The sequence below is a fragment of the Colobus angolensis genome, unplaced genomic scaffold (genome assembly GCF_000951035.1).
Source record: "Colobus angolensis palliatus isolate OR3802 unplaced genomic scaffold, Cang.pa_1.0 Scaffold91, whole genome shotgun sequence".
NCBI classification, from domain to species: Eukaryota; Metazoa; Chordata; class Mammalia; order Primates; family Cercopithecidae; genus Colobus; species Colobus angolensis.
The window spans coordinates 4,940,735-4,955,388 of NW_012123043.1; the positions used below are offsets into that span (position 1 = coordinate 4,940,735).

A 14,654-nucleotide genomic window follows, 5' to 3' on the forward strand; every position below is an offset into this window, starting at 1 on the left:
AAAAAAACCCACCTTTTCGTTCCTCTCACCTGACTTTTAGGAATGTCTTCCCCTGCCTTTATCCCTCCCAGCTCCACCTGAATTAATTGGGTCACCTTCTGGCAACACTGTGGGTGCCCAGCATCTCCCTGGCTCAGTCTGACCTGCACAAGTTTTGCCTTTGCTTAGCAACTGCCAGGGACTCTCTCTCCCCTCATAAATAACCCCCCACTCCAGGCACCCCTCCAGCTTCTCTTTTCCTATCTTCCCCCACATCCGTCCTCTCCATCACAGGCCCTCCTGCCACTCCAGGCAGTCTGGGAGACATTCCTTTTACCAATAAGGGAGCCAAGAAAGGACAAAATAAAGCAATGGCCCTTTTATTTAAAAATACAGCATTGTTCTCACGCAGGACTTTGTGCAAAGCCAGAGAGAACAGGTTGTGCTCTTATGTGTGTGTGAAGATAGACACACATTTTCCTGATGGGAGTACACTCCCTTGTTTGGATATTTGTGAAAATTGCAAAAAATCTGAGAGAACTTTGTGCCATCTTGTGTGTTTGGAATCTCAAAGATGATAGCTAGTATTCAAGTCATCTCTGATAAGAAGGTGTCATCTAAAGTGGGGAGGCTGTACTAGAAACCAAGATCAATCTAGTGGGGTGGAAAGAGCATCCCCCAGGGTTTTGGGAGACCTACTTGTAACACCCACTCTGCCATGAACTTGTCGCGTGTCCTTAGGTAACTCTGTTCCTCTGAGTCTGTTCCTGCACTAGCAAATTAAAGGAGTGTAGGTAGAGGAAAGTGCCTGTTATTCAGGGGGTGTTTGGAAATGCACGGGGTGTTTTTCTTCATTTAAAATTCTCTTTTAAGACAGAAAGTCTGAGTCTGTTGTCCAACCTGGAGTGCAGGGGTACTACCCTAGCTGACTGCAGCTTCAAACTCCCAAGCTCAGAGGATTCTCCTGCCTCAGCCTTCCAAGTAAATGGGACTCTAGGTGTGTGCCACCGTGTCTGGCTAGTTTTTAATTTTGTATAGGGACAAGGTCTCACAATGTTGTCCAGGCTCATGCAGTGTCTTTGATGGTCACAATAATAGGGAGATGCTCCAAACATTTATGAGCAAGGCCAGGGAAGCGAAAAGCTCTGCAGCGAGTCCCGCCCAGTGAAGAACTGCCCATCCGCAATGCCGGTGGAGCCCCCACAAGTAACATGAGGTGCTCTCTGGTGCTCTCCTCTCTGAACTCAGTTCTGTGGGCTGCTCACGTCTCATCCATACCCCGCCTCATTCTGCCCGGGAAGCTTCCCTGCTCACCCTCTCTCCTGAGTGTCTGTTGTACTCTCCAGTCTGGGCACATGTTCTGGAACCTAATTGGGAGGGTGGCTGCAGAACAAAGCGGAGTACACATGTGGAGGTTTGCCGTCCCTTTGTGAGTAAACAGTCCTTCCCCAGCAACACTGTCAACTCCTTGACGGCCCAGACCTTGCCCTGGGCTTCGTCTCTATCTCACGCAGCACTGAGCTCAGCACACAGAAGCCTGTGGGAAAACAACTTCACGACCTTCAGGGCTGGCCGGGAGCTTAGCATTCATCTAATGGAACTAGGTCCTCTGATTCCAGATTCTGTGTTACTTCCTCTCTGCCCCATCACCTGCCTCTGTTGTTGACAGAAGAATTCAGCAAGTGTTCTCTGAACACCAAATGGTCTCCGTGGCGGCCAGCCTGTCTCCTGGCTCTTTTCAGTGGGAGAGAACCCCACCTTTGGACTCTCAACAGTGGCCTGTTCTGCTCCTTGCCAACCCACGAGCTGCCTCCTGACATGGCAGGATATGTGCCCGGCCCAGCCTGGCCCTCATGGGGAGGGGTTGCTGCTGAAGGTTGTCTGGGCAGCCCGTTAAGCACTAGTCAGAGACTGAGAGGAGAAGGCTCGGGAGAAAGCTGCTGGTCCACTGCAGGAGCCAAGGGATTATTTGGAGGAGGATCTCACTTTAATTTCTCTAGAGGATGCCTGATTAAGAGAACAGTGAGCATTGTGAGTGACAGCCTTCACTGATTGGGTGCCAGCTTGGAACTAAGCATATGGTAGTTTCTTTATAGAGGTTAGGCCCTTGTAGCAGCTGGGGGAGACATTGACACTAGGCAGTAGGAAGAACTGCCCTAGAGTAAAGGCTCGGCCACAGGTACGTCACCTGTCTATGTCTGTAATGCACTCATTTGGATATTTATTGAGCATCCCATTTCAGGCACCCTGATAGGACTGGAGGATACACAGATGACTAAGGTTAAGTCCTTGCCTTGAAGAAACACATAGTCATCTGTGTCATTCTATAGTAATAATTATAATTCAGTTAGATGAGTAGAATATTAATAATAAGGCATAGTTATTGAGCACTGGGTTTTATTTATTTATTTATTTTTGAGACAGAGTTTCTTTCTTGTTGCCCAGGCTGGGGTGCAGTGGTGTGATCTTGACTCACTGCAGCCTCCTCCTCCTCCCGGGTTCAAGTGGTTCTCCTGCCTCAGCCTTCCAAGGTAGCTGGGATTACAGGTGCCCGTCACCATGCCTGGCTATATTTTTGTATTTTAAGTAGAGATGGGATTTGGCCATTTTGGCCAGGCTGGTCTTGAACTCCTGACCTCGGATGATCCACCCTCCTTGGCCTCTCAAAGTGCTGGGATTACAGGTGTGAGCCACCACACCCAGCCAGCACTGTGTTTTATATTTATTGACTTATTTACCTCACACTACAACCTTTTTCAACCTTTTTTTTTGAGACAGAATCTTGCTCTGTCGCCCAGTCTGGAGTGCAGTGGCATGATCTCGGCTCACTGCAACCTCCACCTCCTGAGTTCAAGTGATTCTCCCTGCCTCAGGCTCTTGAGTAGCTGGGATTACAGGTGCCTGTCACCAGGCCTGGCTAATTTTTGTATTTTTAGTAGAGACGGGATTTCACCATGTTGACCAGGCTGGTCTTGAACTCCTGACCTCAGGTGGTCCACCCGCCTCAGCCTCCCAAAGTGTTGGGATTACAGGCATGAGTCACCGTGCCCGGCCCACACTACAATTCTTGTGAGGTAACTAGTGTCATTATTTCAATATCACAGGTGAGAAAATGGAGGCTTACAGATGGGAAGTGATGTGACCAGGGTCACACAGCTAGTGAGTGTTGTGCTGGGGGGACAACAAAGGCAGGTGCCGTCCTACATGCGTGATCAGTGCTCAGTAAGCACTGTTGAGTGATCCTATGCAAAATACCATGCGGACAGGCAGTGCTGGGAGCACCTCACAAAGGAGGGGACTGTGGGGCATAGCCAACCCCAGGGGCTCGCCTCCTGGCTACTGTAGCTGGCCTTTTCTTGAAAGTAGATCTTAAGTGCTCCTATTAGACACACACACACACACACACACACACACACGCTCACACATATTCACACACACACACTATGTGAGGTGATGACTATCTTAATTAGCTTGATTGTGCTGATTATCTCACAATGTATACAGAGATTAGATCATCAAGTTATATGCCTTAAATCTATACATAAATAAAATAACTGGCTTTTTCCTGGCTGCAGAGATGGGCAACCTGAGTCCACAGTGGGACAGTGGAAAAGGGGTTTCTGCCCCTCTGGCCTCTTCTCCAGCAGGGAAGGTGGGCACAGTTCCCCCAGGTCCACCCCAGGGGACCCAGGGGCTTGTCTTTCACTGCTTCTTCCTCCCATAGGAAAAATTCAAACAAACCCAATCCCCTCGGGCCTTTGGATATGAGCCAGATTGCCTCAGCGGAGGGTCTCCTGTGATCCCAGCCCCTTTCAGCTGCTCTCTGACCCATTCCCCAGCATCCTCCCTCTTATCAAACCTGTTCCCTGTCTCCATGGTGACACTGCCTTACCCAGTTTCCTTGGGTGGTCTGGTTGCCTCATAGGGTGAAACTCTGAGAACATTTTCCTCATGTGCAGCCAGAAACTTTCACTTCGCATGCCCAGGACTGCCCCGCTCTTCTCTCCTCTCCATTCCCCTCCTGCAAGCCTCTCCCTGAGACATTTCCCATCCCCACCCCATCATGGCTGTGTCCAGTTGAGAGGACTCGTAGCCCCTCTGGGTATCCCAAGGGCTCCCAAGAAGAAGGCTTCAGAATGAAGTCACAACCCATCATCTCAATCCCCTCGCTGTACATGCATAGGTACAGATAAACACATGTGTGCCCTCACACATGACATACACATGCCTAGCATCCTCAAAACAAGTACATCCAAGAGCCCAGGGATCCCAACCCATGACCCCCACTTCTTGTACATATCTACAAGTTCATGCAGCCCAGTGAATGTAGCCACAACCAAACCCCAAGCACCCAAGGATCAAGGTGTACTCTTATTTCCCCTGGGTCCAGGCATAGCCTGAATGTTTGAGCTGTGCTCTCTGAGTTGCACAAAAAACCAGCTGCACAGCCAACCTCCCAGGACAGTCATATGTCAGTAGGAACCACCAACATGACAGAGCAACCTCTGTGTTTGGAGTTTCTGTGTGTCAGTTCCTTCTCTGTCATTGTGCAGGCACAGCCTCCCCACAGCAGGGCCCGGTGCCTCTTGCCAGGGCCCTTAGCCATTCCCAGGGCCCGTGGCATTGGCTTGGTGGCTCTCGGCCTTGAAATCCCCACTTCACCTCCCGCTTCCAGCTCTGCACGCTCCTCTTCCTTCCCCTTCCCCTGGCACAAGCCTTACCCCTTTTCCTTTTGTGAGAGAGCTAGCCCTGAATGGGGCTCCCTCCACCCTTGAACAGTTGAAATTCGCCTCCTTGCCCCACCCCAGCCCCTTTACTGAGCGCTGCAGCTGGGCTTTGTGTTGTCTTGGGGCAGGATGTGGGGGAGTGGGGGGGTTCAGGCCCCCTCCTCCACAGGGGAGAACAATGAGGCCGCTAGTCAGGGTGGTGGGGCACAGGGAATGGGTGGGGTGGGGGCCATGGAAGGACATCAGAGTCTCTGCAGCCGGCCCCTGGAGGGACAGCTGAGTGATGAGGCCTGAGTCACATGCCCTGAGTGCTACTTGAACTCCCGCTGCGTTCCTGTCGAGACACATCCAGAAATGCACAGGGTAAATATTTAGAGGTAATCATTTTTTTTTCGGCACCTCGAGCCTCCTGCCTTGCTGAGAATGAGCCAGGGGTGGGACACCAGGGGGAGGAGTCCAATCCGGCCTAGCTTCTGCAGCTTGGGCTTCTGTGGGCGTCGCCCTGCGTTCTCCTGACACTGTCCAGTGTGCTCCTGCACCTTCGCATTTCAGCCACAATCCGAGGCTAGCGGGGCCTGAAAACATCCTGAGGACCAAACCCTGGCTTAAAATCCATCAACAGGCTGGGTGCAGTGGCTCACTCTTGTAATCCCAGCACTTTGGGAGGCCAAGGCAGGCAGATCACTTGAGGTCAGGAGTTCGAGACCAGCCTGGCCAACATGGTGAACCGCATTTGTACAAAAATACAAAATAGCAAAATACAAAAATAGCCAGGTATGGTGGCAGGTGCCCATAATCCTGCTACTTGGGAGGCTGAGGCAGGAGAATCGCTTGAGCCCAGGAGGTGAAGATTGCAGTGAGCCAAGATCACACCACTGTACTCCAGCCTAGGTGACAACAGTGAAACTCTGGAAAAAAATTCCATCAACAAACTCTCTCGGTTCTGCCTCTCTCCCACCTTAAACTGTGGCCACAGCATGCCAGCTGCAGCTTCTGCGGAGCCCTGTTTCTAGACCCGCAAGCCCAGAGGTGACCCTGCTGTTTCCATAGGGGAGCAGGGAGGGAACGGTAGATGAGAAGCAGTGCTGGGTGCAGCATGCCAGTTCCTTGGTTCTACCCTGCACGGAATGTCTCCCTTCCTTGGAGGACATGGAGTCCAGAGCCCAGGCTTTATCAAAGATAAAACATTTGAGACTAAACAGTCTTTTTATAGATTGGAACAGGACTCCCAAGCACACGCTCTCCCGGCTGTTCCCCAGCCTGCCTTTCTGGGCACACACAGAAAGCATATGCATTTCTTGTGGGGAAATGGAGACACTGAGGTTTGAGGGCGACAGTGCATGTCTAGGGAAAGGAGAAAGCCTCAAGAAGGCTTGGGGGCAGTGCCCAGCCTTGTGGTGTCTGGTCTGGGCCCACCTCTGTACCCCCTCAGGGAAGGGACAGGCAGAGATGAGAATCAGCTATTAGGAGTTTGAAGTAGGATGGAACCCAAATGTGCCAGGCACACACACACAGTCTCACACACTGTTGCTCACCCAGGCACAAACTGTGAAGAAGATGCCAACACAGGGTGGGACTCATAGAGGAAGGTACCAACCCCTCTCTACTACTTTCCTCCTTCCATCTTTCCCTCAGTGTCCTGTGGGCAAGTGTCCCAGCCCCACAGGTCTGTGGAAAAGGCACCAGCCCCTCTCCCACTGGCCTGTGGTGCTGGGACACTTGCCCACAGGACACTGAGGGAAAGGTAGGAGGGGAAAAGCAAATATGTACCGTGTCCGTACTACTTATTAGGCAGTCTGTAAACATTAGCTCACTTAATCTTTACAAGCACCCTACGAGCTTGGTGCTGTCCTATTTTTATAGATGAGGTCAACTAGGGGCCCAGCGGTCAAGGGCCCAAGATCTGACAGATAACTGCAGAGGAGAGATGTGACCTCAAGGCCTTTTGACTTCAAAGCTCAGTGCTCCTTTCTCTTTGTTTTCTTCAGTGTAAAATGGAGATAATGATGGAAGCTAATTTGGGGTTATTATGAGAATGGAGGGAGGTTGTTTGGATAAAGGTTAGCTGGTGTCTGACACAGAGTAGGCCTCCAGTAAATGCCAAGGTAATTATTGTGATTATTTTGTGTTCAGGACCTCTAAGAAGAGAGTGACACTGAAACCCCCCACAGGGTCTGTCAGATAATATGGGCTTAAGATAATCGAGGCTATGGATCCGCAGAGGGACTGGGATGCTTACACCCCTTGGGAATCTAGTGGTGTGCCAATTCTGTGATGTGCCAAGGGTCAAGTCTTCCAGGTGGACTAAGGCAGTGGTCCCTAACCTATTTGGCACCAGGGACCAGTTTCATGGAAGACAATTTTTCCACAGATGGGGGTGGAGTATGGGGGATGGTTTTGGGGTGCAACTGTTCCACCTCAGATCATCAGGCATTAGTTAGAGTCTCATAAGGAGCGTACAACTTAGACCCCTCGCATGCGCAGTTCACAGTAGGGTTTGCGCTCCTATGGGAATCTTATGCTGCCTTGGCTGATCTGACAGGAGGCGGAGCTCAGGTGGGAATGCTCCCCGCCTGCTCAGCTCACCTCCCTCTCTGTGTTCCACCTGGTTCCTAACAGACCAAAGCCTGGTTCCGGTCAACTGCCCCGGGGTTGGGGACCCCTGGACTAAGGGAAGCAAACAGGTAGAGCCTGATAGGCACCTCAAAGGGCAGTGAAATGCCACTAGCTCTGGGACTGAATCAGAGGATGGTCCCCCATGGGGAGCCCAGGGACCATCTTACCAGTTCATGAATACTGAATGAGCCTGCTCCATAGATTGGAATGGCAGTGATCTCTGGGCCTCAGTTTCCCCACCGGTAAAAAGAGTGGATGAGATATTATTTGTATTTGGCGATCCCTCCCTTCCTGCTCTGAAATTCTATGACTTTTACTCTAGTTCCTCCCTTTGCAGGGAGGCCAGTTTCCTGCATAATCCCAATCACAGCCAGTCCCAGGGGAGTCTCACAAAGGAACGGTGAAAGGCAGAGGGGAAAGTGGGAGACCATATAGAGAGAATCCTCAAATGGCTCAGGAGGCCTGACTCCCAGCTTAGTTCTTGCTCTTAGAGAGAGAATGCAGCTGCTGTTGCCAGACTGGCTTTGGAGTTAGAATAGCCTGGTGGGGGGCAGTGTGGGAATCTCAGAGGTCCTTCAAGGGTTGGCACCTGGACAGTGCCAGATGGCCCAAGTGAGGAGTTCACAGCTCCTTTTCCCATTTTCTCTCCACCAGGGACCTCAGTATGAACAACCTCACAGAGCTTCAGCCTGGCCTCTTCCACCACCTGCGCTTCTTGGAGGAGCTGTGAGTAGACGCTTTGCAGGGTGGGAGGCAAGCGTGGGCTGTGTCTAACATCCTTGGAACCAGGGCTCCCCAGGAGGTGGGGTGGCGAGAGGAGAAAGGGACTTGGGAAGCTAAGACTGTTCTTGACAGCAGGGTGTTCTTTAGCTGACACCTGCCCCAGGTGTGAATTGACATGCTGGGCCACATGGCATGGGAAGTCTAGGATCTAGCTTTCATTCCTCTTTGAAACCAGTTCCTCTTTGCAGCATTCCCTCCTAATGTGAATAGTCACACTTCTCCCTGGGAGTCATCTTTGACCTGCTGTCATCCCCTGTGTCCAGCTACCATCCCCTCCCCAAGGCCTGGTGGTTCTTCTCTGGGATGTCTCTCACCTCCACCCCGTTTCTCTAGTCCCACTGCTACTGCCCCAGATGTCCCCTCACATCCTGGGGGTTGAACCAGCCTCCAAACAGACAGATGCCCTCGTTCCATTCTAAATTACTCTGCACACCTTCAGGATGCATCTCACCAGCTCAAAAGCCTTCTGTAGTTCCCCATGGCCTAAAGGATCCACATCTTAGACCCTCCCTTACAGTAAAGCTCCATTTCCTCAACAAAGTCCTCCCTGGTGAATCCTTGCCCACAGCAGTCACTCTCAGGTTGAGATTCTTAAATCTGGCCTTATATGTGAGGGGGGCTCATAAGTAAACCATCTCCTGGGTTCGAGTGACTGACTGCCTGCTCTGGGAAGCCCGGTCATTCTGTCCCAATCCTTCCTTTCATCCTAGCTCTATATTTCCAACACCTCCCAGCCCTGTTTATTCTTATTTTCACACCACATAGATCCTTGGGGCTCTAGAAATTTCGCTTAAACTTCTCAAACTGAGTATTACAGCTCTTTCAGAATTTGTCTAACTCTTTTAGAATTAAAAATAACTAAATAAATAAACAAAGAAACTTCACAAATTGTGAATTCCTGGCCCTGAAAGCATTCACAATTTCACCTCTACCCTGGCCCACTACTCCCCTAACAGACCTCCCCACCTTGACCCTAGACAGTGCTCCCCAAGGATGCAACCAACCTGCCCCTGTTGGAGTTTTGATCCTTAGGGTCATGGCTTGGTCTCCAGACCAAGTACCTCTTGAACCCCCTCTGGTAGACAGGCAAGCTCAAGGTGCTCTGGGAGAAAACAAGATAAAAGCCTTTCTGCCACCCCCAGGTCCAGGTGAGGCTGAAGAGTAGTGTGGCCAGCAAGTTAGCAGGGGAATGTGGCAGCTGTTGGCTCAGGCATCCAGGGCATTCTGTGTAAGGAAGTGGTCAGGGTCAGCCTGGCCGGTGGGCAGGAAAGCCTTCCTGGAGGAGGAAGATTAAACCAGTTTTCGAAGGAGATGGACAGGGTAAGAGGCAGTGGAGGGGCCTTTTGACGGGGAGATGACCTAGCTTAGGTAGGAATGCAAAGCAAGAGCAAAGGCCAAGGAGCTCAGGCAGACCTCTCACGTCGTGGGAGGTCAGGACCCATTTTAGAGGCTCCACCTAAAGGACCTTTCCACGGCAAATACCCACCTACAGAACCCAAGCTAGGAGACTTCAGATGTCACGATGCCTTTCCACAGAGTTTTTTTTTTTTTTTAAACAATAAATGTCAAATAAAGAGACTTTTATTATTATGTTTTAAAAATAGCTTCTGAGGTATGCCAGCATAGTCTCCACATCTACAAACCTCTTGGTAGCAACTGATGCACATAATAATATCCCTGGGGACTTTGGAGATCAGGCAGTGCCTTCATCCACAATTAAACTCTGCTCAGTCAGGTTTCAGCATTGAGCGTATTTCATTGCATTTGCTCCTTTTAGAACTGGTGATTGCCCCTGACAAACGTGGAAATGCTTAATTAGACCAGAATCTTAGATGAATTACAACACCCCGTTTCCTAACCCTCCTGGATTAGCGAGGGTTAGCTGTGTAGTTTAGGGCCTGGAGAGACACAGACACACCCCCTGGTACTCATCCCTCCACTGATGACACCGTATGATGCAGTCCAACAGTTGAGAGCAGGTGGTGGGTAATCCAGGTTAGTACAGAACAGGATGAGGGGAAACTGTGGCCGTGAGCCTTGAAGTTAGTCAGGTCTGGGTGAGAACACCAGGCTCTGCCATGGACTGGTTCTGTGACCCCTAGGGGATGTGGTTGACTTCTCCTAGCCTCAGTTTGCTCATCTGAAATTTGGGGAAAATAATAGGCACTTTACAGGATTATTGTGAGAACTGAGGCAATGCATGTGAAGTATTAAACACATTGTAGATCTCAATAAATGGTAGTTCTTAGCACTGCCCTCCCTTCCCCTATCCCAAGACACTGACTTATGGAGGTCACCACCTCCTTGGGTTACCTGCCAACATCGTTGACCACTGTCTCTGATTTCCAGGCGTCTCTCTGGGAACCATCTCTCACACATCCCAGGACAAGCATTCTCTGGTCTCTACAGCCTGAAAATCCTGTAAGTATAGGTACACCTAATTTTACATAAAGCTGCAGCACTGAGAATTGTGAGCAAATCAAAGTTTCAGAACCCAGGTCTTGATTTAACACTGCCTTGCTTATTATTTCCTTATCTTCACTTTCAGTTTCAATTGTTATTTCCATTTCTTTGCTTCACCTTGTCTGTAACAAACTTTATGATTTGTCAACAAACATTTAACTGTACCTGCTACATTCAGCCACACTAAAAGGAAGTGAAACATTAAAAAAAAATAAAGTGTATAATGACCATCGACATAGGTCTTTGTGGGGCTGAGTTCAGTTACAGACCCACAGGTCTCTCCCCATGACCTCTAGCCCAAGAAAGGGATAAGACTGTTTCTGGATAGGGGAAATTCAGGTGGCTTTTCTTTGGCTCTTCTTCCTTGCAACCCAACCTTAGTCTCTGTGGCTGTAGCACTGAGTTTCCATTCTGGCTGTAAACATATTCCCTCCTCCAGTCTTCAGGTTGCTTCCTCCTTGCTCCTCCTTTGCCTATTCCCTTTGAAGCAAAAGGTAAGTGAGAGTTGGAGAGGACCTTTTGTTATTTCACCTGGCTTCCACTTGCCATCAAACTGATTGCCCATTTCAGAGAAAGGAAGGCTGAGACATAATCTCCTCCCATCCCAACTCATGACTCACTTTGTTCCAACTAAGACTGTCCTCCCCAAGCCTCCTCATATTCTTATGATGAGTGTGGTAAGAGGAATTGGGAGGAAGCAGATACATAGGGACTGAAGGTAGACAGGAGAGGTTCCCAGGGAGGGCGCCTTGCCACAGGGTGTGGTTTGGGAAGAAAAGGAGGATACTGGGGAATGATGTTGGAGCAACAGAATGAGCATTTGGGGCTTCCCTAAAGCGGTGAGTCATTCCCAACTCTGCTACTCCCTTACCCATGACTTGACTTGCAGATCTCCTTTGTACAGTTGAGCAGGTTGTTCATTGCACCAGACCATCTGGTTAAGGAAGTGAGAAGGGGCTGAATCCCAGTCCTGTGCCCTGGCTTGGGGCTGTATTCACCCAGAAAGGGATATCTTTTAAAAATGTACTCAGAGTTGCTGATGGGTTAGTGGTGGTCCTACCCCGCCTGGCTTCTAGCTGGTCAAGGTCAACACTCCACATCTAAGCACTTTCTCCTTTCCCTGTGTTGTTGGTCTCTGGCCCCTCTGTCTGTGAATCTCTGACTCCCAAGCCTCTCTGGTCTCTATCCTTCCCTTAATCTCTGCTCTGTCCTTGGGTCTCTCCTGTTGTCACCAGCCTCAGTCTCCTTGTCTCCCCCTTCTCCTTCTCTGTCTCAGAACTTGCTGTCTCTCTCCCTGCCCCACTATTCCCTGCCTCTCAGTTCTGCTTCTTCCTGTCTCCTCTCTGTGTCTCTCTCCCCATAAACATCTCTGCCCTGGGGAGCAGGGGAGGTGTTCTGAAACAGACACACAGTGCAGGCGGCCTACTTGGTGGTGTGTCTGTGCCCAGTGACAGGCTCAGACCTGCAGTCTGGATTAGAGAGCAGGGCTCTGTTTACTGGGCCTTCAGAAGATGTGAGACTCACGTCCCATTCCTAAGACTTCGGCTTAGAGATGAGCCTCCTCTTTCTTCTTTGCCTGCATTAGGCAATAAATCAAAGCTTCAGAGAAACCACAGGCCTCCCGCCCCCCTTTCTGCAAATGGCACCCTTGGCTCAGTGAGTAGGGCAGCAGGGGGAGGTTGTAGGCAGGAGTTGAGTGGGAGCTGAGGACAGCCAGGCTGTCTACTCCCCACTTTGCCATTGAGCCTCATTTTGCCCCATCCTCAAAGATCACCTGGTCCCCCAAAGCCTTTGTGTCAGTCCTTGGCCTACAGAACCTCTCTACCTTACGGATGGGTTGGGTGGTCTTGGGGAATTATCCTCTTACATGCTTCAAAGCAGAAGATTCCACCTGCATCCTAGGCATGAATTACTCTCTGATGTCTGATGTCAATTTCCCTTGTGGTTCCTTCCATTGTTTTCTTTTCAGAGCTGCAAGAAAAATAGAGCAGTGGCACCGTGATAATGATAACCTATTTTTTGTACCAGGAGACGGTCACCTTAGCTGCTCCCCAGTCTTCTCTGGGCCTGGGACCCTTATCTGAGTGGCCTCTTCTTATTTCAGAGGCTGGGCTCTCCTTGTGGGACACTCTGCCTTGGTCCTTCTCTCCCGAGGCAAAGGATTAAATAAAGAAGATTCCCTCTCTGATCCTTTCTTAAATGACTGTGACAGAAGCCCTCTCTCATGTCTTTCCCACCCCCCCCAACCCCCACCCATCCCTGCCTAACCTGGAAATATTACTCTTAAGATCTTCTTCTTCCTCTGCGAGCTCTCTAAGTCTTCAGCCCATAGGCTCTGGCCAGGCTCAGATCAAGAGAGTCAGCCCCTGCAGGGAATTTTCAGTCTCACACTGCTATCTCTGTCCTGTAGAGCTGGCAAGGTCCAGACGCTAGTCTTAACCATTACTAGTCTCACCATCCTGGCTCAGCACTGGAGCTGTGCTAAGGGAAGCCACAGTTCCCTCTGCCCTAGGCATGTGGGAAAATGCCTGAGCCTCTGGGGGCTCCTGTCCTACCTGTTTTTACATAGGGGCAGCTTTGGCCAGAGCTCCTGCATCTTGACCTGCGGCCTAAGGGTGTGGGGATGTGTGTGTGCATGTGTGTGTCAGACGTCTCCAGTCTTTATCTCAAAAGTTTCCTGTCTTGTCTCCATCACAGGTTTCTTTCCCCAGAGCTGCCCTCCTAGGGAGCTGGGTGAGGCCTGAGGCTTGGTCATCTTCCCACCTCTGAAGACAAGCTCCTCTCTCCTTATGCCAGATTGGCCTGACATAAGATGGCCTGGCATCTAGAAAGATTCCTGCTGGGCCTCAGTTGCTTCTCACCAGGCCCAGATCTGGGAAACTGGGGTAACAGTCTGAGGACCTGCCTCCCATCCTGCCCTCAAGAGACTGGGCAGGAGATTTTCCCAGGTGCCTTGCTCCTGGATTGAGCCCCAAATCCCTATAAGTCTGTGACTGTGGATTTTTAGCCCATGCCATCTTGATAAAGATGAAGGCTCTTAGAAGGCAGCTCCTGCTTCCTGAGCTGGGGTTCATCCCACATGAAACCCTGGCTCCAGGCCATAGAGGAGTGGTTGGGAGTTAGCATCTCTGGGACCTATCCTGGAGGAAATCTCCCTGAACTGACCTCTAGTGTAGCCCTTTTCACCCTGTATGGAGCTGTCTTCAGTTGACAATAACTGTGTTTACTCTCCGCCTGGCTAGGCGGTGACCATGCCTGGCTGAGTCTGGGCTCCATTAGTGTTGATGAACTGAATTGAGCTGACCCGTGAAGGGACATGCTGGTCATTTGGGAGTGCTGGGCTCTGTCCGAGCCTCACCAACCTGGCTCGGGGGAGAAGGCTGCCCCCTCTGAGTCACCCCTGTACATGAGGCAGTCTTTCAAGGGACTGGAGGACAGGAAGTGGATCTCATGTGCAGTCACAAGCCTTGAGGTCAGACTCAGAGCCTCACCAGACCCCAGAACAGGTGTTAAGGAGGATTTCAGATTTCCTCTCTCTGAGCCTCCGTTTCCTCACCTTTTAAAGTGGAGGAGTCAGAATAAAATTTCCAACATTTTTAGCTGTGGAAACTTAAAACAGATTCTTTGTATTTCATACACGTGATGATCAGTGTTCACCCTCATGAGTGAGATGTGCCACCCTTGGACCTTGTTACAACATCAAGACATTACCCCTTTACATGATTTTTTTTTTTTAAAGGAAACTTAAAATCAAAAGCATTTTGTGGGCTGTGTGCAGTGGCTCATGCTTGTAATCCCAACACTTTGGGAGATCAAGGCAGGTGGATAACCTGGGGTCAGAAGTTCAAGACCAGTCTGACCAACATGGTGAAACTGCATTTCTACCAGAAATACAAAATTAGCAGGGTGTGGTGGCACATGCCTGTAATCCCAGCTACTTAGGAGGCTGAGGCAGGAGAATCACTTGAGCCCGGGAGGTGGAGGTTACAGTGAGCAACCTCCCTGAGAGTTGCGCCATTGCACTCCAGCCTTCCAGCCTGGGCAACAAGAGCAAAACTTCGTCTCAAAAAAAAAAAAAAAAAAAAA

The 14,654-nt window shown here is 50.3% G+C and overlaps 1 protein-coding gene across 2 annotated transcripts in view; it reads left to right on the forward strand.

Moving 5' to 3' along the window:
* LGR6 (leucine-rich repeat containing G protein-coupled receptor 6) overlaps positions 1–14,654 on the forward strand; it is a 126,931-nt gene that overhangs the window by 23,057 nt on the left and 89,220 nt on the right. For both annotated transcript variants that reach the window (XM_011931761.1, XM_011931762.1), the window contains 2 exons: positions 7,977–8,048; positions 10,455–10,526. In XM_011931761.1, the coding sequence (XP_011787151.1) occupies positions 7,977–8,048; positions 10,455–10,526 (144 nt within the window). The remainder of the gene's footprint in view (positions 1–7,976; positions 8,049–10,454; positions 10,527–14,654) is intronic.